This window comes from Trichechus manatus, unplaced genomic scaffold (assembly GCF_000243295.1).
Source record: "Trichechus manatus latirostris isolate Lorelei unplaced genomic scaffold, TriManLat1.0 scaffold00191, whole genome shotgun sequence".
Taxonomy (NCBI): Eukaryota; Metazoa; Chordata; class Mammalia; order Sirenia; family Trichechidae; genus Trichechus; species Trichechus manatus.
Genome location: NW_004444127.1, coordinates 2982779 through 3007699, shown reverse-complemented (window position 1 = coordinate 3007699; position 24921 = coordinate 2982779). Strand labels below are relative to the sequence as shown.

The following is a 24921-nucleotide window of genomic DNA, read 5'->3' as shown; positions in this document are numbered from 1 at the left end:
AAAAAAAAAAAAAAAAGGAGTCATACAATCCCTTCCTTGTACTTTGTAGGAACTCAGTCAGTAGTCATTGAATAAATAGGTCTAAAACATACAAAGGACATTTATTTCGGAAACAATTTGCCCAAGAGTTTCTCTCTTTACTTTCCCTAGTCACCCTATGTTCTTCTAGCCACATGAGACAATCCAAACATGCCAGGCACTTTCAAGGCATTATACCTTTGCTCATGACCTTCCCTCCATCTGGAATGTGACTTCTGCCCCCGTTCTACCTTCTCCTTCCTTCAACTGGTGAAATTTTCCTCACCCTTAAGGCCCAGCTACCCCAGCCAAACTTAAGAGTTCTCTCTCTCTGTTTCTATAGCCCTTATACATACTTCTCTCACACTGTATCGTAATCATTGTTTTTCAAGTCTTCATCCCGATTAGATTTTGAGCTTCTTAAATTTAGGTCCCCTGTCTTACTCATCTTTGTGTTTCCCCAGCCCTAGTAGAATGTCTGGTTTTCATTCATTTAACAAAAACTTATTGAGCATCTACTATATGTAAGGCATTATTCTAGGTACTGGGGAATAAGGCAAATCAGGTCCCTGCTCCAGTGGAGCTTATATCTAGTGATGGGGAGACAAACAATTAACATGATACAACAAATAAAATTATTTCAGAGAATGATAAGAGCTATGGAGAAAATAAAATAGGGTGAAGGGAGTGAGTGAGAACAAGGCAAAGTTAGAGTGGTAAGGTGAGACTTCTCTGAGGCTATGATGTTTGAGCTGAGACTAGCAATGAGAGGGTTTGGGGAAAACAGCCTTCTAACAGACGGCACGTGCAAACGCTGTAAAACAGAAATGTAGCATGTTGCAGAACCAAAAGAGAGCCAGTAGGACTAGAGTAGAATGAGTGAGGGCAAGAATAATCTAAGAGGTAGGCAGAGGCCAGATCATGAAGGACCTTGAAGGCCATGTGAGAAGTTTAGATTTTATTCTAAAGCCATTGGAAGCCAGTAATGACAGAATCTGATTTATGATTTTTTTAAAAAAGTCACTCTGGTTGCTGTGTGGAGAATGGATTAGAAAGGGGCAAGAATGGAAACAGAGACCATCTACAGAGAAGCTTGATTCATGTTTGTTATTAGATGAGTATTTATTCATTGATCTATTTGTTTATCTATCCACAATTCTAAATTTATCTTCATTGCTGAAATAAGCAAGATATACAGAGCTATCTGCTGCAAAGGCTTTACTTATATGTGCCAGAGGTGTGACTGTCAAGCTTTCAGAAGATAAAAATGTGCTAGAAAGCCCCACCTTTCAGGGTATGCCCCCTAGTTAGGCCAGGGAACTGAATTAGCCACAATGCCCCCAGATCCTGACGTACCAGTACCACTGCTGTGCTAGAGCATGAAAAATGTTGATGCTAGAAATGGTGGTGTGGGGGTTTGCAATTAAAGAAAGCACAGAAGGGCAAGTCAGACTTTCTTCTCAGGCCTTCGATTTTTCTGGCCTCCAGTTGTAGCCTCCTGAACCTAGACAGAAACTACAAATGCCACTGAAAGCATACACATTGCTAAAAGTCGGTGTCATGGATTGAATTGTGCCCCCAAAAAATATATGTCAACTTGGATAGGTCATGATTGCCGGTATTGTATGATTGTGTAATCTGATGTGATTTCCTTATGTGTTGTGAACTCTATCACTATGATGAGGTTATATGTGATCTCCTTATGTGTCATAAACTCTTATCACTACGATGAGGTTATACTGATGATGTCTACAAGATTGGATAGTGTCTTAAGCCAATCTCTTTTGAGATATAAAAGAGAGAAGCGAGCAGAGACACATGGGAACCTCATACTACCAAGAAAGCAGTGCCGGGAGCAGAGCGCATTCTTTGGACCTGAGTTTCCTGTGCTGAGATGCTCCCAGACCAAGGAAAGACTGATGCATAACACAGACCTTCCTCCAGAGCCAACAGAGAAAGACTTCTCTTGGAGCTGATGCCTAGGATTTGGACTTGTAGCCTACTGGACTGTGTGAGAATAAACTTCTCTTTGTTAAAAGCCATCCACTTTTGGTATTTCTGTTATAGCAGCACTAGATGACTAAGACAGTCGGTGATATTTTTGATAAATCCTATGGATTCTTTCCTGCCTCAGGGCCTTTGCCTATACTATTCTTTCTTCCCAAAAGGCCCTCCCCATTCACTCTTATCCTGATGACAACTGTTGTTCTTGTTAGGTGCCGTCGAGTTAGTTCCGACTCATAGAGACCCTATGTAAAACAGAACAAAACACTGCCTGGTCCTGCGCTATCCTCACAATCATTGTTATGCTTGAGTCCATTGTTGCAGCCACTGTGTCAATCCATCTCATTGTGGGTCTTTCTCTTTTTTGCTGACCCTCTACTTTACCAAGCATGATGTCCTTTTCCAGGGACTGGTCCCTCCTGATAACATGTCCAAAGTACATGAGACAAAATCTCACCATCCTTGCTTCTAAGGAGCATTCTGGCTGTACTTCTTCCAAGACAGATTTGTTCATTCTTCTGGCAGTCCATGGTATATTCAATATCTTGGCCAACACCATAATTCAAAGGCATTGGTTCTTTTTCAGTCTTCCTTATTCATTGTCCAGCTTTTGCATGCATATGAGGCAATTGAAAATATCAATGCTTGGATCAGGTGCACCTTAGTCCTCAAAGTGATCCGTTTGCTTTTCAACACTTTGTTGTTGTTGTTAGGTGCCGTTGAGTGGATTCCGACTCATAGTGAACCTATGTACAACAGAATGAAACACTGCTTGGTCCTGCGCCATCCTCACAATCGTTGTCATGTTTGAGCCTCTTGTTGCAACCACTGTGTCAATCCATCTTGTTGAAGGTCTTCCTCTTTTTTGCTGACCCTTTACTTTACCAAGCCTGGTGTCTGTCAGGGATTGAATTATGTTCCTCAAAGATATGTGCATCAATTTGGCTAGGCTGTGATTCCCAGAATTTTGTGATTGTCCACCATTTTGCCATCTGATGTGATTTTCCTATGTGTTGTAAATCCTATCACTATGATGTTAATGAGCTGGACTGGCGGCAGTTGTGTTGATGAGCTCTACAAGATTAGATTGTGTCTTAAACCAATCTCTTTAGCGATATAAAAGAGAGAAGTGATCAGAGAGACACGGGGACCTCATACCACCAAGAAAGCAGTGCCAGCAGCAGAGCACGTCCTTTGGACCCAAAGTTCTTGTGCTGAGAAGCTCCTAGACAAGAGGAAGATTGATGACAAGGACGTTCCTCCAGACTGAAAGGGAGAAAAAGCCTTCCCCTGGAGGTGATGCCCTGAATTTAGACTTCTAGCCTACTAGACTGTGAGATAATAAATTTCTCTTTGTTAAAGCCACCCATTCGTGGTATTTCTGTTATAGCAGCACTAGGTTACGAAGACAGTGTCCTTCTCCAGGGACTAGTCTCTCCTGATAACATGTCCAAAGTACGTAAGACAAAGTCTCACCATCCTCGCTTTTAAGGAGCATTCTGACTGTTCTTCCTCGAAGACAGACTTGGTTCTTCTTCTGGCAGTCCATGGTATTATTCTATATTCGTCGCCAACACCATACTTCAAAGGCATCAATTCTTCTTCAGTCTTCCTTATTCATTGTCTAGGTTTCGCTTGCATATGAGGCAATTGAAAATATTATGGCTTGGGTTAGGCGCAACTTAGTCCTCAAAGTGACATCTTTGCTTTTGAACACTTTAAAGATATTTTTTGCATCAGATTTGCCCAATGCAATACATTGTTTGATTTCCTGACTGCTTCTTCCATGGGCATTGATTGTGGATCCAAGTAAAATTAAATCCTTGATAACTTCAATCTTTTCTCGGTTTATTATGATGTTGCTTATTGGTCCGATTGTGAGGATTTTTGTTTTCTTTATGTTGAAGTATAATCCATACTAAAGGCTGTAGTCTTTGATCTTCATTTGTAAGTGCTTCAAGTCCTCTTCGCTTTCAGCAAGCAAGGTTGTGTCATCTGCATATTGCAGGTTGTTAATGAGTCTTCCACCAGTCCTGATGCCACATTCTTCTTCATATAGTCCAGTTTCTCGGATTATTTACTCAGCATACAGATTGAATAAATATAGTGAAAGAATCCAGCCCTGACACACACTTTTCTTGATTTTAAACCACACAGTATCCCCTTCCTCTGTTTGAACAACTGCCTCTTGGTTTATGTATAGGTTCCTCATGAACACAATTAAGGGTTCTGGAATTCCGATTCTTTGCAATGTTATCCATAACTTGTTATGATCCATACATCCAAATGCCTTTGCATAGTCAATAAAACACAGGTAAACATCTGATATTACCTGCTTTCAGCCAAGATACATCTGACGTCAGCAATGATATCCCTCTTTCCACATTCAACACTTCAGAGAGGTCTTTTGCAGCAGATTTGCCCAACGCAACACATCGTTTGATTTCCTGACTACATGGTCACTGATTGTGAATCCAAGTAAAATGAAATCCTGGACAACTTCAATCTTTTCTTCGTTTATCATGATGTTGATGACACCTACTCAACTTAAATGTTACCTGTTCCTCTGTCTTCTTTAACTCTCCAAGTACAAATCAAGTCTCTCCTCTCATAGAACCCAGCACTTTTCCTTCAAAGCCCCTATCATTTGTAGCTTTAAATTCATCTGTGAGATCCTGTCTAATGCTTATATATACGTGCAGGCCCCCAACCATCAGACTATAAGTTCCAAGGACCCAGTGCCTGGCACATGATATGCCCTCAATAAATTATGAATAAATGAATGAATGAATACTGGAAATAGGCCTCCCTAAGGCAGATATGTGTAGGACTAGGGTTCCTTTAGGTGTATTTATTCTTGGTTTCCTTTCTACAGCTTTAAAAACTCCTTCCTTCCATTCACATTGTCTGCAACAAGGAAGTAATTCTGGAGAGAAGATGGGGCACTTCTTTGGAGACTTATGTACTTAATCTTTTAAATCAGGGTTTCTCAAACTAGATTAATGGAGATGGAACAACTAGAATGGAAATAATGAGAAGAGTCATACATTGTCAAGAATGTAACCAATGTCACTGAACAACTTGTGTAGAAATTGTTAAATGGGAACCTAAACTGCTGTGTAAACCTTTATCAAAAACACAATAAAATATCATTTAAAAAAAAAAATCAGGGTTCTCAACCTCGGCACTATTGGCATTTGGGGTTGGATAATTATTTGCTGTGAGGGGCTGTCTTATTCATTGTAGGATGTTTAGCAGCATCCTTGGCGCTACCCACTAGATGCCGGTGGCACCCTCTCCCAGTGTGACAACCAAAAATATCTCCAGATATTGCCTCATGTTTCCTGGCGGAGGAAGAGGAGAGCGAAACCACCCCTGGCTGAGACCCACTGTTTTAAAGTGTGAAACTTCAGGCCTTTTTCTTTTTTAGAAGAATTACATTTAGGAATTCAGATTGTTGAATGATGCCTGGGTTATAAGAGGAGTCTACCAACCCAGCTGGATCAAAATAGTGCCCATTTCTATCTTATTTCTGTAGCGTTCCCTGTGTTTCCTTTGAAAAGGCCATTAGTGATGGTCTAATTCAAGGCCATATTCTGGTCTTGGAAAGTCAGTTCCCTGGATTATCCTAGAAAGATGAAGGAGAAGGGTGGTGTTTCTGAGGAAACCAATGTCTCCGAGACCCCTCTGGAATTGGCAGTCCCCCATAACTTTTCTAGAGGCATGTCCCAGAGGACAATAAAGGGGAGAAAAATAACCTATTCTGGCATGCTTTTCAGGATCTCTCACTCCAGACAAGAAAGTCTGAGAGGCCTGGTAAAAATAAGTATGGCTTAGCACTCCTGGCACAAGAGCAGTTTCTGACAGCCAAGACTTAACTCATCCTAGGGGGTGACCCAGGCAGAGACTATGCACAAAATTTGTTTCTACCCATTGATATTCCCACTGACACACCACAGCCAGGGATGGCTCTGTGCACGAGAGCTCTGCTGAACCATGAAGGAGGAAGACTTGGGATGCACACAGAAAACAGTCTCTCGAGCCTTAGTCAGAGCGGGACAGCCAGCCTCCCCCTTCCTTCCCAACAGCACAAATCATGCCTTCTGGAAAGGAACCTGTCCTTTGCATACAGAGTGGGAACTGTTTATAGATTCTTAATCCCCTAACATTAAAAGTATGGTGACCGGCTGTCCTGGATTTTTTGGGACAAATGTATTCATGACACCACATGTCCCTAGTTTTCATCTGGAAAAAAATATGCTCTCCAGAATCATAAGGTCCTTCTCAACAGGTTGAAGACCAAGTCTTCATAAGCAGCATATATTGAAACCCTGAGACCAACGAAGCATCAGAAATGTTGGGAAGGGCTGAGAATCAGCCTATACTTTTTACTTTTTTCAAAACCTGGGACTTTAGGTTAAGGTGACTTGGACCAGAAAGGTTGCCTGTCTTTTCCTAGCTCCAAGATCATTTAAACCTAATCTGACTCGACTGCCGCCTTCAGTCAACAGGAAAAACTACACACACAGAAAACGCCTCCATATTAGTTACCATGGTGATGCTAGTTCAACCACATTGCATCTGGGTAAAAATTCCAGGCAAAACAGTGTAGAGCAACACTGGCTAAGAAGGAGTTAACATTTCACTTTTTTGTTGTTGTTGTTGCTGTTGCAAAGTATGGTTAATGTTAGCTTTGATCAAAGATAGTAATTTGAAGCGAAAGCCTTTGAAAAATTGAAAACAAGCAAGGATGAAATGTCAACCTCTCCGTTTGGAGAAATCTCCTAATATCCACTTCGCACCATACCAAATTACTTTTCCCTCAACTAACATGGGTATTTGAGTATTCTTGACTCTATTTACTAGTGAGAGGAAAGTGGTTTAAGGAAATCCACAGATGATCCAAAGCCAGAAAATGCTGGCTTACCAGCTTGGAGAGAAAACTGATGCTTAGAGTCTAAGGAGGTTGAGGACTTGGGCAAAAGACAAGATTCAACCTAGAAAAATGGAAAGTGCTAACAAAATTAACCCATATTATTAATACGTATTAGGGAGAGAAATAGGCCACAAAGCTAAAATGAGAGAAATAATAACCCACAAGTTAAACATTATTGGAGAGCCCTACAGAGTGAGGGGAAGTGGAGGGAGGCTGAGGTCTTTGGGGGAGTGCATAAGGACTCATTTCCTTACCCCCTTCTTTCCTGGCCAGGATCAGAAAGTCAAAGAAGGTGAAGAGGCTAAGAATGCTGATTTACAAAGACAGTGAGGAGGAACTAAGTCTGTCTGGGCCAATTCTGGTCGTCTGAGCTGGGCAACAGGACACAGACAACCACCTCAGGAAATGCATAAATGAAAAGGGGACGTTGTGGTATTATTTAGCCCTAGAACAACACTGCCTAGACGAAAAAAGAAGAAGAGGAAAAAAAGAAAAACTCAGAAAGGAATTTTGATAGTGACAACTCTAGTTAACATACAGCCAGCCCTCCAGGCCCCCTGATGTCCCTTGTTTGATGTCCATAAAGACCCAGCGGATTATGCATTAGCAAGCCTTGTATATTCTGGGACATCAATAAAGGCTGGACATGGGGCCGGTAGGGGGGCCGGGGTCACGTCCAGGCGACTTGGGTCAGCCTGGGTGTTCCTCCCTAGCGTGGAGTTAGAGTGAGCGGGATCCGAGAGTTGCTGCTAGAGTTCTTTTTGTTTTGAAGTTAGGAACATTGGAGCAGTAGTAATGGGGACAGGGAGGGGGCTCTCTCGAGGGGTAGGAATGTGGGGGCGGACTGAGGAGGAACGGGGCCCGCGCGGGAGGTGCCGGCGGGTGGGGTCCGGGGACCCGGAGGCGGGGGCCGAGGGCGGAAAGGGGCCGGGCCCGGCGCTGGGGGCGGGACCAGGCGCGGTGGCCGTGGCGGGGGCTGCAGCGCTGGGGGCGGGGCGGCCAGGCAAGGGACACCCCCTCCCGGTCCCCTGGCGGGGCGGCTTCGACTCCGGCAGCACTGGAAGCAGCAGCAGCCGGAGGGGACTTGCAAGCCTCGCTTGTCGCCGTGGAGTCTGGACGCTTCCCCCCGGGGGCCCTCGGCCAACTCGCTCAGCCGCGCCGCGCGGTCCCGCGGGAGCCGGCGGGACCCCCGGCTGGCAGGGATCGCCGGCGGCGGCGGCACCATGAGGTGGCCGTGGGGCGCGCTGCTGCTTGGCGCCCTGCTCTGCGCACAGGGTAAGCGGCGCCGCCGTGCCCGCGCCAGCCGGCCGGCTGGGAAAGTTTGTCCGTGGGTCCGGCCGCTGCAGGACTCACCTCCCGGGGCCGGGACGGCGCGGGCCGGGGCCTGAGACCCCTTGCCCCCACTTGTAGCCCCGAGATTGCCGGAGAGGGAAACAGGACCTCCCCCAGCTCCTCAAGTACGAGAGGGGGCAGTGGTGGAGGCGCTGGCCCTGGCTCGGGTCTGGGCCGGACTCGGCGTTCCCGGGTTTGCTTCCCTCCCTTGCGGTGGCCAGGGCTGGGGCTAAGATCCGAGGCACTCGCTCGCCTTCCCTCTTTGCTCTTTGAAGAGCCAGGGTCTGCTTCCTTTTCGGGTTACGCTAGGGTCTCTGTGTCCTTGGTACAAGCGAATGTATGCGAAGAAAGGGAGGCGGGAAGGATGGTCGCTAAAACCATACAATGTAAATAGTCTTCCTTGCAGAGTTGGGGGGTCTTGGGGAGAGGGGCCCCAGTGGAATCTGAGTACTTGAGCTCTGAGCATTCCTCTGCTCCGGGCACAATTCCTCGGACTCCAGACCTTCCTCTCTCTGAGGGTCTTTGGCCACCACTTGCTCGCAGCATCTCCCCTTAGTAGTGTTTTGGGTTCCCTCTCCTGGCTGCGGCCAATCAGCTTCCTGCCTTGGATCCTCCCCGGGGAGGGGGGGGACGAGGTAGGGAAAGGGGTTGAAAAGGGACACTGGGAAGACACCGCTGTAAGGCTTCCACAGATGCGTCCTGTGGGCGGGAGGAGAGCGCCGAACTTCAGAAGGCAGCTGCCCGGCCCGCGCGCTGGGGCCTTGGCCCTGGAGGAGCTGGACCGCTGGCAGAGGGTTGCTGCTTCATCTGCTCCGTATTATTAATCACTTGTTTGGTGCCCGTTCGCAACTGGTGTGTGTGATTAGGGCTCCAGTGGAATGTTTCTCCGCAGCCGGGTAGGACCGTGGATGCACCCCGTGATTTAGCAGCTGCCTCTGGTTTGTGCCCACAGATCAAAGAACTTTGATCTTTGAACCCCAGCCCCATTCACCCACCACTATTCAATGTGGGGGGAGTGCCGAATCGGCCCGCTCTCCTCCCAGCCCAGATGAGGGGGTAGGGTTCGGTGTGGAGGGGTCCATAGACCCTGGCCTTGCACTGATTCTTTCTTTATTAATGTAGGGGAGCTCTTGTGGAAACAGTGTAGATTTCGGAACTTGCCTGGCAGGGCGTGGAGATGCCTGGGCACTTGTTTTAATGATTAGTTTACCTCTCAAATCCAAAACAGAGTTCTCGTGCCTGTTCTTTAAATTGCCCATGGGCTTTAAATGGCTTTTTCCAATGTCGTCTCTAGCGCCAACTGAGCTCTTTCCCTCTGAGGAGTCGCAGCCTGGCCGCCCCATGTTCCTCTCCGTTCTGTGCTCTCCCCCGCCCGGCTCTCTCCTAGAAGGTTATTTGTAGCCTCTTTGGCGTGTTGGGACAGCAGCCCTACTGGGGTAGGAATGTAGCTGCTCTTCCCACCACTTGGGCCCCTTAAAGGGACAGCTGTGCTTTTTGGGGGGTTCCCCCTTTGGGCTGCAGAGGGAGGAGATAGAACTTTCCTGTTGGCCACCTGGAGGAAGTTTTGAAAAAGATCAAGGGAAATAGCAGGGCACTTGAAATAAAGGGCTAAAACGGATACCAACAAAGCCAGAGAGGAGATTGTCGCCTTCTGCCCTGGGGAAGGGGAGCTGAGATTGGCCAAGAGGATTTTTACTGCTCCAGCGCTGTCAAAACTGTATACCCTACAACCACACAGAGACTGGGGTGGAGGAGGGGGGGAGGTAGAGATTTGCACGTGTTTAATGCTTCACCGAAAAAAGAAAAGTTTCTTGGTAACGCTTTTGTGTTCCTTTTCAGGGAAAAAAGTTTAAGAAAAACTTCTAAACATGGGGGTGCTTTCCATGTGCATGTGTAAGCCTAGTCAGTGGCACAAAGATTTTAACTTTTGTCTGGCCTGAGATCAGATCTTGCCATCCTCGGAGGCTGGGAGGGATAGCTTCATCGTTTACTAGTGAGAGTGAGCAGTTGCAGAACATGGAACAAGCACAACCCAAAATACCAGCACCAAAATCCCTGACACTATGTTCTGAGGGCTCGGGGAGAAGATGGTTGTGATAAGTGTCCTGAAAAAAACCCGTTGCAATCGAGTCGATTCTGACTCATAGCTACCCTATAGGACAGAGTAGAACCGCCCCATAGGCTTTCCAAGGGGCACATGGTGGATTCGAACTGCTGACCTTTTGGTTGGCAACCATAGCTCTTAAACACTATGCCACCAGAATAAGTGTAGTAGATAAATTAGGCAGACCAACCTCAGCCAGAAGTGAATATTCAGGATAGTAAAGTTTAAGGTGTCTGTTTGGATACTGCTCATTCATTGGGCCTTTCCTAGAGCCTCTGGGTTTGATCTGAGCCTACATAACACTCCAACCTTAATGATTTGGAGTGACTCTTGATTGCTCATAATAGCCACTTGAGGAGTGGAAACCATATTTTTGTCCAGGAGGTCTCTTCCAGGTCAGTGAAACACTGAAAATTCTCCCAGAAGTGCTTAGATAGGTAGAAGGCTATTTCTGAGAATGAGTGCAAAAGACTGGAGCTGACACTGATCTCCTTTCCATCTGGCTGTTGTCATGACCATAGTTGTCATGGTGTTTGGGTGACCTTGTCCCTGATCTTATTGGGCTTGTGAAAGATGCTTGGCTTGTCACTGATTTTGGATTTCCTCTTCTGTCCCCTGTTGAATATCAGATAACATCTTTGGGACTAGCACATGGTATTAAGAATGACAGGTGCAAGGGAACGAAGTCTGGCCGTGTCTGAGGCAGAGCACATTGGACATGTCCATCTTCTGGGTCAGTCGAGAACACAGGAGGTCACAGAGGACAGGGTGTTTTATTGGTCTTTGCTAGCCCTTTTACTGATCGACTGCTAATCTTGATCCCTAAGAAGGAGGAACATGGGAAGGATTGGCTGTGTTGCTGCTCCTTTGTGGAGAAGATCTATAATAGGGACTTCCTGAATAGGAACAGAACTTTAGGGACTAATTTGATAAACTCTTGGCTGGAGAGTCCCCATGGCCTTGTCTTTTGTATAACCGAGCACATCTCATAATTATGAAACAATTCCATGCTGTTTCGTCTAGGTCTGTTACCCTGTTCCAGCCATGGTCTCTCTGCAAAACTTGATGTGGCTTAGCTACAAGTTTTGTCACAGTTGCCTGGGCATAGGGCATCTGGGCCCCAGACTGTCTGGATTGCCATCTCATTTTCAGCAACAGAAGCTCTTCTCCCCTTCTCTGCCTGGTGGGATTCAGTGTCCCAGAGAAGACTCTGTGCTGACTGGTTGGCTAACAGAGCCCAAGTCCGGCCCTATAAATAGCTCTGATGAATGCCTGTGCTTGCCACTCTCTCTGCAGCTTAGAGCTGCTAGGGTCAGGTTCTTTCTTCCCAGGACACTCAGGAGCATTCCCTAAGCTGGGCTCTGTGCTCATTCATTTGTTCATTCATTCAGCAAACACACATTTATCAAGCACTAATCTAATTACTTTGTACATAGCTCAGTGATTAAGAAGCACAGGCAGACCCGGGTTTGAATCTTGGCTTTGGCATTGGCACTTCCTGGTGACCCTGTGCAAAACACTCCTCCTGAACAAGGGACTCAAGTGTAACTTATCACATAAGAATACTGTGAAGATCAGATGAGATAATAAATTTAATGAGATAATAAATCAGTTGCCGTTGAGTCAGTTGTGACTCCTGGTGACTCTACGTGTTGCAGAGTAAAACTTCGATCTATGGATTTCAGGGCGTGATCTTTTGGAAGCAGATCATCAAACTTTTCTTCCGAGGTGCATCTGGGTGGGTTTGAACTACCAAACCTTTTGGTTAGTAGTCAAGTACTTAACCATTTGCACCATCCAGGGACTCCAAATTGAGACAATAAACAAAACAAAAACCAACAAACCTGTTGCTGTCCTGTTGATTCTGACTCATGGGATTCCATGTGTTACAGAGTAGTACTGCGCCATATGATTTTTTTGGCTGTAATCTTTATGGAAGCAGATCACCAAGTCTTTCTTCTGTGGTGCCACTGGGTGGGTTTGAACCAGGGTTTTAAACCGGTTCTTCCCAGTTCAGTCACGGCCAAGGAAGTGAAACTGGAACAGACCCAAATTTTTAAAATTTGTGTGAACCAAAATGACAACCGGAATGGGAAAAATTACGCGTCGAAGGCCAGCTAAAAGCCTAATCTCCTTCTTAGAAAACAAGGGCAGTCTATGTGTTGCATAGCAAATAAATCTCTTGCACGTGGGATTTTGAGCAGAGTAGGAAACAGCAGTGCCCCGCTCAAAGATGGCCACTGATTGCACTGCTTTGAATATGTGTTTCTCTCCACAGTCCTGTCAATAATCCAATCTTATGCATCAGGCTCCTGAAAGGGCTCACTACGCCTCTTCCGAATCTCCCATTCCAGGGCTTCTACCTGTAATTTTTCCCATTCCAGTTGTCATTCTGGATCACCCAAATTGTAAAAATTCGGGTCTGTTCCGGTTTCACTTCGTCCTCCATGACTGAACCAGTTCGAGCTGTCAATCTTCCTGTTAGTAGCTGAGGGCAAACCAAACCATTTGCACCTCTCAGGAATCTAAAGGAGATAATAGTATGTTGGAATTATTCAGCACAGAGCTGACAATTACTGTTTTACCATAGGCCTTGATACAGGTTAGCTGCTTGTTAGCAAGGCTGTGTAAGTAGATTAGAGATAGGCTTTGCTTTTGGAATATGAGAGCCAGGTAAACAAATAATTATACTACAGTATCGTGCTAAAATGGAGGCCTGGCCCTTCATTCATTTCAGCTGGTTCTTTGCTTTTCTCTTCTAAAGATCTTGCCCCTTCGTATCCACCTTGAAAACTATTGAAACCTAAGCATAGTTCCCCCTGTCCACACCTCCAGAAAAGAGGTCTATTAAGCTATAACAGGAGTCTAGGGGAGTATACTGGGCCTTAGTTCTCCAGTGAGAGGTCCTGGGAGATGGAGCTTTCCTCTGAGATCTTCCCTATTAGATGCAGTGTGATCAGCAAGTGGTCAGGGATGCAGCCAGGCAACTGCTCACGCTGAGATTGCTGTGACCCACTGTGACCCGGAGTGAGAGGTGCTGGCTGAGGTCTCTTGTAGCTGGAACAGTTTGGAATTCCAAGCTCTCCCTCCCACTAGCCTGAGCAGAGAATCAGGCCCTGGAGCTCATAAGGTAGTAATTGCCCCAATTTGGGGGGCTGGGCTGTTGCAGAGCTTCCTTCCTTCACAACCACAGTCTTCAATCAGGAATCCCGTCAGTGTGCAGGGATAATTGATGTCAGTCTGGAGCCCCTGACTCACCCCCAGCCTCCAGCTCCTCCACCCCGAAGTCTGACCCCTGTTGTCTCTTTGTTTCTTCCTTTTAGGTTGGTGCCAGTGATGGGTTGTTTTTTGGGGGCTGCAGAAAGTTGACCGTAACCAACAATAGCCTTTAAAAGGAGCTGATTCTCTGGCTCCTGGAGGTTCTTTGACTTCGTTTTCTATTCTTCTGCATCTTTGATTTAGCAAGAAGTAAACATCCTGGGTGCCCTCGGGCACCTCTTAACACCCATCCAAGCAAACTTCGTGCTTTTGCTGCACGCAGGCATTCCCATCCTTGCTCACAGATGAGTGGATTGACTGTATGCTCTCCCTAATGTCTTGTTTCCCCGTGCGTAATGGCACTTTCAAAGCTCCCCAGTGTTCAGGTTAGAGTGAGGAGGGGAGGGGCACTCCTCGAGACCCAGCTGGGGAAAGCCTGGCTGGGACTTGCTGCAAGCCCTGACTTGGCCTAAGGGAGCTCCCGCCTCACCTCAGTGCTGAGCTGAGGATCAGAGCTGCGCACAAAGCCGGAAACAAAAGACTGGGAGCAAACCTTCCATCTGGCTGAGAGGCAGCGACACAAAGGTGCTGCTACATAATTTATCACCGGAGGTTCGCTGAGGTCTGGAAGCTCCAGGCTCCAGGCAGGGCCTTTTGTGGGGAGAGGGACCATCCCCCTGTCTGGGTGTAGGGCCAGGTAGATACAGGGCAGGGTATTAGGAGAGACACCTGATTAGCACGAGAAAATAAAGACACTGTGAGGTTGTAAGTGCCCCTGGAGATCTCTCCAGGCTCGGCACCTCCACTTCCTGCCAGGCGTGCTGGGCGAGGGTGGGGGGAAGTGCTCCAAGTGTTCTCTTCCGATGGCTCCAGTCTTGGGAGCGCGACTGCCACCACCTTTCGGGCATGAGCGAGGGCACAGAGAGCTTTCTATGTTGGCTTGGCTGCAGCTTTATGGAAACCAAAGTGAGATGCCAGATTATAATATCTACAAGCCTAGCAAATAAGAAAAGGAAACTCCTTTCTCTTCTTTCCACTCCCCCTACCTCAGGCAGTTTAATAAAGCAGTTTCAACTACAGGCTCAGAGAGGCAGTAAAAGTGAATGGCTCTAAAATATATCTCCTCAAATGAGAATTTCTGCTCTTCTGGAAATAATCTCCTCCTTGACTATTTTTGCACTCCAGACAGGGACATGTGGTCTAAAAAATACACATGTACTTCTGGGGCATTTAACATTTTTGAGTGCCCTGTGATAATGTTTAGCATGTTTTATCACATTTACTCCTCACAATATCCTTATGAAGTAGGTACTGTTAAATTCCTGTTTTACAGATGGGAAACTGAGGCTCAGAGGGGTTTATTGTCACAAGGCTAGATAGTATAGCAAAGTCAGGTTTTGAACCCAGAGCCTAAACCATTAATTCCCAACCCATATTACCTCTCAGAACAGAATATTTTAAACCTAGTCTGTCCCAGAAGATTTGGATCAGGAGCACCTATATTTCATCCTGGGTTGACCACCTCTCCTCTCTGTTTTCAGATATCTTCTCAGGAATCCCAGTGCATAAGGAATTACTTTCCAGGTGCTTTTTGATGGAGAGAGGCCTAAAAAGGCTCTCAGAAAGGGAGATGAGGATTGTTGCTCCCTGAAGCCACATGTTATTGTGTGAGTCTTGTGTTTTGAGACGTAATAGGAAGGAAAAGCAGTATTTTGAGCAACCCCTTACAGAGCACAGCCGGATTCAAGCCCTGTGGAGTTGGGAAATTTGTCGACTGAGCTCCTAGGCAGGTTAAGTAGAATTTTGAGGACCTATATGGAGATAGCCTGGTATCGTGGCTCTGTTACCGCAATGAGAGAGACGACATATCCAGATGAAGATGCTAGTGTTTATAATAATAATAATAATAGCAGCTTACTACATACTTCATGGAGCCCTGGTGGCACAGTGGTTAAAAGCTCAGCTGCTAAACAAAAGGTTGGCAGTTTGAATCCACCAGCCACTCCTTGGAAACCCTTTGGGGCAGTTCTACTCTGTCCTGTAGGGTTGCTATGAGTCAGAATTGACTCGCAATGGGTTTGTTTTTTTTGGTGTGTACTTTGTATATATTGTTGGATTTAAATCTCCCAGCAACCCTATGAGAAAGATACTATTATTATCCCTATTTTAAAAGAGGAAACAAATCCCTTTCTGAATTGCTATATACTTTAGTTTCTGAATTCTCTCTTCTGTACTTGCCTACTAGGAATTATTGATGATAAATCAGGTGAACATAAAGGAACCATGTGCCTCAAGTTTCTCTAGAGAAAGACCATAAAGCGGGACTCTTGCCACAGTCTCTCTTCCACGTCTTCCTGTGGTTATTCTGCTACCCACTTAACAGGTTATTTCTGTGGGTTTTCATGCCACCAACGTAACCCATGAGGATGGCACTGCTATTTGGCATGCAGTAGGGTTTTAAACATCTCAAGCCTTGAAATAGCAGGTCTTAATCATGGAGCAGCTGGGTAAGACAATTCTGGCGTGAGGTGCAATCTGTAATAGTAATAGCAAGAGCTATTGCTTATCGAGCACTTGGTATGTGTCAGGCATTATGCTAAGTGCTTTTGATGAATTAACTAATTTAATCCTTATAATATCCATATGAGGTAGGGGCTCTTATTATCCTCATTTTCCTGATGGGAAACTAAGGGATAAAAGGTTTAAATAATACACCCAGGGTCAGACAACCAGGAAATAGAGGAGCCAGGATTTGCGCCCAAGGAGTTTTGCTCCAGTGTTCTTAACATTCTGCTCTCTGCCTCATAATGTTCAAGGCTGACCATTAAGAACTTCTTTTCTGTTTTTAAGAGTGTCAAGGGAGGGGTGAACTTTTGGGACAGTAATGATGTCAGTAATGATAATGTCTCCTTTGAGAGGACCTACTAGGAGAAGACTTCACCAGGTAGATTTTCAAACCAACCAAGTAAGGCTGGCCTCTAGGGATCAAGGGAATAAAAAGGACTACGGGACAAAAGTAGGTAGAGTTTTATAGCCTGAAAATACAGAGAGTAGGAGAAGAGAGTGAACTTAATCTAGGATTAGAAAGCCACCTTAAAAAGATTCTTGTTCTCTTGAGTGCTGGTTAGATAGGAAATAACCACTTTCATTTCTGGACCAAGTGGGGCCAGGTAGGGCAGCATGAGCAAAGGATTCACCTCCTGGTCTCCTGCTGCCCACCACTTACTGTTTTTGTGTTAGTGCTGATGCTTCCTAAGCAGGCTCTGTCCTCTCCGAACAGTGGCTATTTATAGGCACCTGGGTCTCTCCAGATTCCAGGTATCTCTTGAATGAGGTTAGGTCCATTACCATGTGGCTCCTTGCTGCCACAGCTTTCAGTTACATCTGTTGTGTCTTGCTACGTGGATGTCCCCTTCACTGAGAGACACCTATTGTGGAGGCTACCCAAGGAGCTGAAATCCACGGATTTGTCCTTGATTGTCCTGGATATAGCTGAGGGTCATTTCAAATAACTTATCCTCATTAAATAAGGTTTATATTCTCACCGTTGCCACCAGCGGACAGAAGGAGAGAGAAGGGCTTTAGTATGATTCCTCCCATTGTAATCTCTTCCACATTGGGGTAGCTGTCACTCTCTAGAACATTCACAGGGTACTCCTTAAGCCTTCTCATCTCGGTTCAACTTGAAAAAGCTGCTCTGTGGCTGTGTGTCATCACTGTCTACCCATGTGCCTCCAAGTGACAGGTGTGGTTAGAGAGCAGTGCCTCTCTAACTTGAGGTGCATCTGTGTCACCTGGGATGCTTATTGAAAGTCCAGATTCTGAGATCACACTGTGAGAATACTGGTCTAAGGGTCAGATTGGGGCACCCATCCTGGCTCTCCTACTTACCCTGTCACCTTGGCCAAAGCAAGTGACTGTACCCATTAAACAAGGCACTATGTTAACTGCTCAGGGTAATTGTAATGATTAAATGAGAATGCAAATGCTGTGCAAAAGTAGCTTGTAAACTCTAAAGAGAAACTGCAAAGTATAATTATTTGTTATCAGAGCACTGTTCCTTCCTGGATCAAACGTAACATCTAAGGCACTTTCCTGCTTCACTACTTTACCTTGGGGCAGGGGAAATTGGTTCTTAGCCTTGGCAATAACCAGAAGGAGAGGTCACTGGTTGAGACACACAAACTCACTGCATATTTGCTAATCAAGAATGCATAAAGGAAAAAGAAAAAAACAAAAACAAAAACAAAGCCAGTTGCCATCGAGTCAATTCTGACTCATAGCGACCCTGTGTGTTTCAGAGTAGACTGTGGTCCATAGGGTTTTCAGTGGCTGTGATCTTTTGGAAGTAGATAGCCAGGCCTTCCTTCCTAGGTGCCTCTGGGAGAACTCAAACGGCTAACCTTTTAGTTAATAGCCTAATGCTTAACCATTTGCACCACCCAGGGACCACTGCATAAAGGAGAGGTACCCAGAAGTTCCAGGGTTGTAAATTCCCTTTTTTGACCTTGAAATTTTAGAGATTCTCATAATAGCAATAGCAGTTATTAAGAGGCATTATAATGAACTGGTTAAGAGCATGAGGCTCTGGGATCAACCTGCCTGGATGTGAATGCTGGCTCCCACGCTTAGTACCTGTGTGACCTACCACAGACTTAACCTCCCTGTGTCTCTGTCCTCAACTGGAGAGTGGTGATAATGATAGTACCACCTCTCAGGGTTGTTGAGAGGATTCAGTGATGTAGCATATGAAAAACACTTAGAAAAGTACTTGGAGGGCACCTGGTAAGTACTCAATAAATGATGGTTGCAGTCTGATGAAGCTTTTGCTGTATGCCAGTCCTGTGTTAAATATCTTACATGAATTATTTAATTTAATATTCACCAAAAAACTTTGAGGTAGTACTATTATTATTTCCATTTACAGAGGAGGAAACTGAGGCTCAGAGACATTAAGTGACTTGCTCAAAGTTGTACAGTTAAGTGGCAGAACCAGGATTTGAACCCCAGTTTCTCTGATTTCAGAATCTATGCTCTCTACTACCATGTTATACTTTGTCTCCTATACTAGTTGACTGTTTCCCTTTTTTCCCTTGAAGGAAAGCAGTGGGAAATTGGTAAGGTAGCTGAGGCAAGGGAGGTGAGGTGTTAAGTGGTGAGACTTGGAAGGCCCTATGAATACATTAACTTGTATCTCAAAAGATAGGTGCTTTGATAATCAGAACACCTTGGAGAGAGACCTTTCCCTTACTGAATTGCATTAGGTCAGGAGGCTAGACCCAGGCCCTTGGGGGCCCAGGGAACTTGCTGTGAGGCTGGCAAAAGGCTTTCATGGCCAGAAGCATAGCTGAGTATTCTAACCCAAAACCTGTTAAAATGAAAACTGTATTTTGTCACCCACGGACATTGGTTTCCTTTCTTCACTCACCATTCTCTTAGTTAACAAGGGTTAAAAGCTGCCCTTCATGATTACAGCCAGGACTTGAGTGAAAAGGCAGAATTCCCCCTCCAGGGACCCAGAGGGGCTGCAGTTGTCCAGGAGAGCTTACACTTTGTAGTGTCGTGTGTCTGTTTACTGTATGAACGCCCAAGTCAACGGCTTGCTGGCCTACAGCTGCCTGACCTTCACGGTGCTGACGTTCAGATGCTGCTCTAACATGCAGGAAGTCTGACTCTCCCGCTGCCTGCAACTAACTCGATGCTCCTCCAGTGGAATGCTTTGTTCCTGAAGTCTGCACGGTGAAATCGGGATTCCTGCTTTTGCTGAGCCAAAAGCGGGGGTGGGGCCCTAGAAAACTGGTCCAAGGGCTCCTCTTTGCCTTCGGTATCCTTTTCTCTTGCATGCAGCCCCAGGAAACTGCTGTTCTCCTTGCTCTCCCAATGCTGATGCTCAGCTTCTTAAAATCAAAGCTTCTGGGGAAAATGTAGCTTTCATACGCCCACACTTGCACTCTCCCAGCCTCAATTTTATTGAGCATCTTTGGTGTGCCAAGGTACAAGGTTAGTTTCTTCCACATATATTTTCTTGTCCAACCTTTGTGGCTTTTTTACAAATGAGGAAACTGAGGTTGGGGCGTTAAGTCCGTCACACAGCTGGTCAGTGGAACTCAGCTCTGTCTGCTCCAGATTCAAGGCTTTTTCCTCCTCCCTCCAGGACCCCTTCTTCCTTTCTGTTCTTGTTACCCTTTCACCTCCAACTTCCCGTTGGTACATCCCTACTTCCTTCTGTTGTGTGCTAGCAGCATGTTTTCAGCCTCAGCGCTGTTGCCTTTTTGAGCCGATAATTCTTTGTTGTGGGGCTGTCCTGTGCATTGTAGGGTGTTTAGCAGCGTCCCTGGCTTGTCTGCCAGTAGCACTGCCAGCCATGACGACCAAAAATGTCTCCAGACATTGTCAAATGTCCCCTGGGGAACAAAATCATCCCTGGTTGAGAACCCCTGATTTAACCTTATCATTCCTTCTCCCCATGCCTCCCCACGAAGGGGATCTGTGTGTTGAGGAGTCCCATTACATGGAGTTCTCTGGAATACTTACTCTTTCCTGTGTAATGTAGCCAGAACACTCTAAATACCCCTGGGTGCCTGTAGCTATGACAAGCTGGTCACACTATAAAAGTTCCTCAAGCTCTGTTGCCCAGGGTCTGTAATCCCTTCTCAGTGCTCCCAGAACAGGCCTGAGAGGGTGAGGCTGGGTCTTCAGGGCTTCCCTGGGAAAGAATTCCTTGTCCAGAACTTGCAGAGTAACCTAGGGAGACAGAAGCACTGGGCTTGGAGTGCACCTTCCTGGGAAATACAGAGATGCTATACCTCCCAGACTTCCCGTGGCTTCTGCAGGAAATCCTGCATCTTTTCTAGGACAGCTCATTCTCTAAGCATCTGGAGGGAGAAGTCAAAGCCTCAGTTGAGAATCTGGTGAAAGCTGTAGTCCCTTATCCCAGAAACATACATTTTGCCTGCAGTTTCAGGAGTTCACAGATCGCATCCATCCTTCCATCCATCCATCCATCCATCCATCCATCCATCCATCCATCCGTCCATCCATCCACAGGTTAGGAAGTCCTGCCTTGTGCTCCCACTCATCCTTGGGGTTGAAGTGAAGAAGGAGGGGTCTAGAGCTCTCCCAGCTCTTGGAGGGGAGAGTAGCATACCCTTTCATTCTTGGCCCTAAGCAGGCCAAAGATTTTATATATATATATGTTTTTTATTGTGGTTTAGGTGAAAGTTTACAGAGAAAATTAGTTTCCCGTTCAGCAGTTTATACACAGATTATTCTGTGACATTGGTTGCAATGCATACAATATGTCAGCACTCTCCCCATTTCCACCTCGGGTTCCCCGTTTCCATTTGCCCAGTTTTCCTACCACTTCCTGCTTTAACTCTGCTTTTGGGCTAATACTGCCCTTTTGGTCTCGTATAGTTGATTATTCTGAGGAGCATGTTCCTCCTGGGTGTTATTGTTCACTTTATAGGCCTGTCTTTTATGTGGCTGAAAAGGTCATCTCTGGGAGTGGCTTCAGTTCTAAGTTAGAAGGGTGTCTAAGGGCCATAGTCCCAGGGGTTCTACCAGTTTCTATCAGACTAGTAAGTCTGCTCTTTTTTATGAATTTGAATTTTGTTCTACCTTTTTCTCCCACTCTGTCCTTCTGTTGTGATCCCAGTCAGAGTGATCAGTGATGGTAGCAGGGCACCATCTAGTTCTTCTGGTCTCAGGTTAGTAGAGGCTGTGGTTCATGTGATCCATTAGTCCTTTGGACTAATTGTTTCTTTGAGTTTTTGTTTTTCTTCACTCTTCTTTGCTCTGGATGGAAAGAGACCAATGGTTATAACTTAGATGGCTGCTCATAAGCTTTTAAGACCCCAGTTGCTACTCACTAAATTAGGTCTTTATGGACTATGTTATGCCAGTTGACCTAGATGTCCCCCCAAAGCTATAGTCCTAGCTCTCAAGCCCAGTATCTCAGTCCTGGGAGATGTTTGGTTACACAGGCCAAAGATTTCTATTGTGAGGAAAGAATGTACATCAAGGAGATGAGCCAAGAGAGAGAAGCTAGGCCAGGTAAATAGAAATGGGAAGAGGGGTGGTAATTTAGGAGCTGACTCCTTCCTCGTTCCAGCCCAGTCTGAGGGCAAGGCCCAGCTGATGGGAGGAAGGAGAGGAGAAAGCGAGGGGGAGATCGGCAGTGAACTGTGGCCCCCTCTTTCCCCAGCTGCAAACAGCCCAGCGGGTTAGATGAATGCTGAGAAGGGGGAGATTGACCCCGGCAGAACCCTTTGTTCCAGCTGAGGCTGGAGCAGGGGCACCGAGCCATTCACACGCCATCCCAGGGCATCATGCTGGGCACGCTGGGGAGGGGGCACAGCAGCCGGTCATGGGACTTGGCCAGGCAGATAGCTAGATGCTCAATAGGGAAGCCCAGCTGCATGCTTCGGAGGATGGGGGAGGGGCTGCCTCTCCCAGCCTTTCTCTAGGCTGTGGCCTGTCCCACAGACAGGAAGGCCCTGGTCCTGGTCCCAGTTACTCACCCCTGATTCGGCCTGGTTCTTTCCCCACTCCTCCTGGTCACCCTCCTCTGTTCCCTCCTCCCCTGTGTGGACTCTTTATTTCTAAAGGAACCCGAACCCATTGCTGTCGAGTCGATTCCAACTCATTGCTGTCAAGTTGATTCCAACTCATAGCAACTGTATAAGAGAGTAGAAATGCCCCACAGTGTTTCCAAGGAGCACCTGGTGGATTTGAACTGCCGACCTTTCGGTTAGCAGCTGTAGCACTTAACCACTACGCTATCAGGGTTTCCTTCTAAAGAAATGCCAGGATTTTATTCCCACTAATATATCTCACCCTTCCTGGCCAGGGTCTGCAGGTCTGGTACTGGATAGAGGCAAAGGCATCTATATCTCAACCTAGTTTTGGAGGGAAGGAAATGGAGACCTCCCAGCATTGCCCCTTCTGTCCCCTGCTCCCCTTTCTCAAGAGCACCAACCCTCCAAGTGGCATAATTTGTCTTTGGGCAGAAAAGCCCTGTCATAGAGGTGGCACCTGGACAGTTTGTGAGCCCAAAGTCAGAGGGCATTTTCCTGACCATTTATGCCCTAGAGAAGGGGCAGGAAGGCATGATTAGGTCATCTGCAGCTCTCCTGAAGTGTCACTATGGCCCCCTGGGTGACTGTGCCCTTGGGCTACGCTCCTGTATCCCACCCCTGGAATGAACTGTGATTGAGTGGGAACCTGAGCCCTCACTGGTTCGTTTTCCCTCTGCCCAGGCCTGGCCAGCAGCCCCGAGTGTGCTTGTGGTCGGAGCCACTTCACGTGTGCGGTGAGTGCCCTCGGCGAGTGTACCTGCATCCCCGCCCAGTGGCAGTGTGATGGAGACAACGACTGCGGGGACCACAGCGATGAGGATGGATGTAGTAAGAACCTTCCCACAGGGTGGTGGGAAGTGGTAGAAAGGACCTGGGGGTTGGGGAACAAGGACAAGCCTCATGGAATGTTCTGTGAAACAATTGCATCACACTCAGACACTTGGACTCTTGCAAGGGTGACAGATATTGACAGGGGGTGGTTTCTTCACAGTATATGTGGCCCTAATTCCCCCACCCACCCAAATTTCTACTGGTGCATCCATGCATATATGTCCAATAAAAGAAACTTACAAACCAATGTAGAAGGGAAAAAAAAAAACCCCTTGGAACAACAGGTAGTCTCTTTAAATAGATCCCTCTGTATTTATGTGACTATGCATTTTTTATTTTTATACTATACATGGATGCAGATTATTTCTGTTTCTAGTCATGATATTCTGCACAATTACACCTTTTTTATCATAAATGTTGCAAGTTTTCCTTGTAGTAATATTGTATAGTTGTATAGTACAGTAGGCTTGGGTGTTCCATCTTGGAGATATAGAAATATCACTGCTAAGCCAGTTGTCTGGGTTTAGGGGGGCAATCTCTGACCTGCAACGTCTACATCTGCTGAAGGTGGCTAATTAGGCTAATGAGAACGAAGCTACAACCTGGACCTCATTAACCCTAACCAGTTCAGCTAATTGTGATGATGATAAATGCCTCACTTTCATACGCATTATCTCAAAAGACCTCTGTAAGCCGGGTATAATTACCCCCATTGTACAGTCAAAGAAACGACAGCTAAGAGAGGGTAACTGACTTACTCAGTGTGATAAGTAATGAAATTCTAGAACTGCAAATTGAGCTCAGATGCGTCAGTCATTGTTTAGCAAGATGGAAGAAGAAAAAAACACTTCATTCTCTTGCTCATGTTTTTCTTACTGCTTTCTGAGTGGTTTTGACTTCTTGGGTTGTTCTTAAGGAGCCCTGATAGCACAGTGGTTAAGTGCTTGGCTGCTAACCAAAAGGTCAGCGGTTCAAACCCACCAGCTGCTGCACGGGAGAAAGATGTGGCAATCTGCTTCTGTAAAGATTACAGCTTTGGAAGCCCTGCGGAGCAGTTCTACTCTGTCCTGCAGGGTCATTATGAGTCAGAATCAACTCGCCAGCAATGGGTTGGGTTGGGGTTGGTCTTCTTCCCCTGCCCTGTGAACCCCTAGTCACCATTCCCTTCTAGTATTTTCTCTTCTTAGCTGCAGTTTCTGCTTAGCATCTCCATCAGCTGGGTCAGGCATAGGAGTCTGTGAGGAAGAACTGTAAGAAGGACAGAAAGATTTGGAACAAGGGGTGTTTTTAAAGGTTTTCTGGCCCAGTTTAGCCTGCCTGAGTAAGGATACTGGATTGACTAACTTCCCCTTCTTTTTCCGGGACTCAGTGCTGCCAACCTGCTCCCCTCTTGACTTTCACTGTGACAATGGCAAGTGCATCCGCCGCTCCTGGGTGTGTGATGGGGACAATGACTGTGAGGACGACTCGGACGAGCAGGACTGCCGTGAGTGTTGGCAGGGGCCAGGTGGACTCCATCAGTTAGAAAAATGATGCCCTGGGCCCACATCAGACCTTGAGTTTTCAGCTCCTCTCTGGGACAGATAAGCTCCTGGGATGCAGGCATCTCCTCCCAATTCCTCCGGGCAGCACTGGCGTGTCTTGACTGCTCTAGAAGGCGTTAGGTTGTGCTTTCTGGCACTGGCACCCCACTGCCTGCAGCCTGACTGCTCTGTGCCCACACCCACAGCCCCCCGGGAGTGTGAGGAGGATGAGTTCCCCTGCCAGAACGGCTACTGCATCCGGAGTCTGTGGCACTGCGATGGTGACAATGACTGCGGTGACAACAGTGATGAGCAGTGTGGTGAGTGGTGGTCCAG

General features: G+C 46.5%; 1 protein-coding gene across 1 annotated transcript in view; it reads left to right on the top strand.

The window, feature by feature from the left end:
* Positions 1 to 8181: 8181 nt before the first annotated feature.
* Positions 8182 to 24921, top strand: part of LRP4 (LDL receptor related protein 4) — a 49269-nt gene continuing 32529 nt past the window's right edge. Inside the window, exons 1-5 of the mRNA XM_023741807.1 lie at positions 8182 to 8277; positions 8369 to 8483; positions 22913 to 23059; positions 24432 to 24548; positions 24792 to 24905. Coding sequence (XP_023597575.1) covers positions 8182 to 8277; positions 8369 to 8483; positions 22913 to 23059; positions 24432 to 24548; positions 24792 to 24905 — 589 coding nt within the window. The remainder of the gene's footprint in view (positions 8278 to 8368; positions 8484 to 22912; positions 23060 to 24431; positions 24549 to 24791; positions 24906 to 24921) is intronic.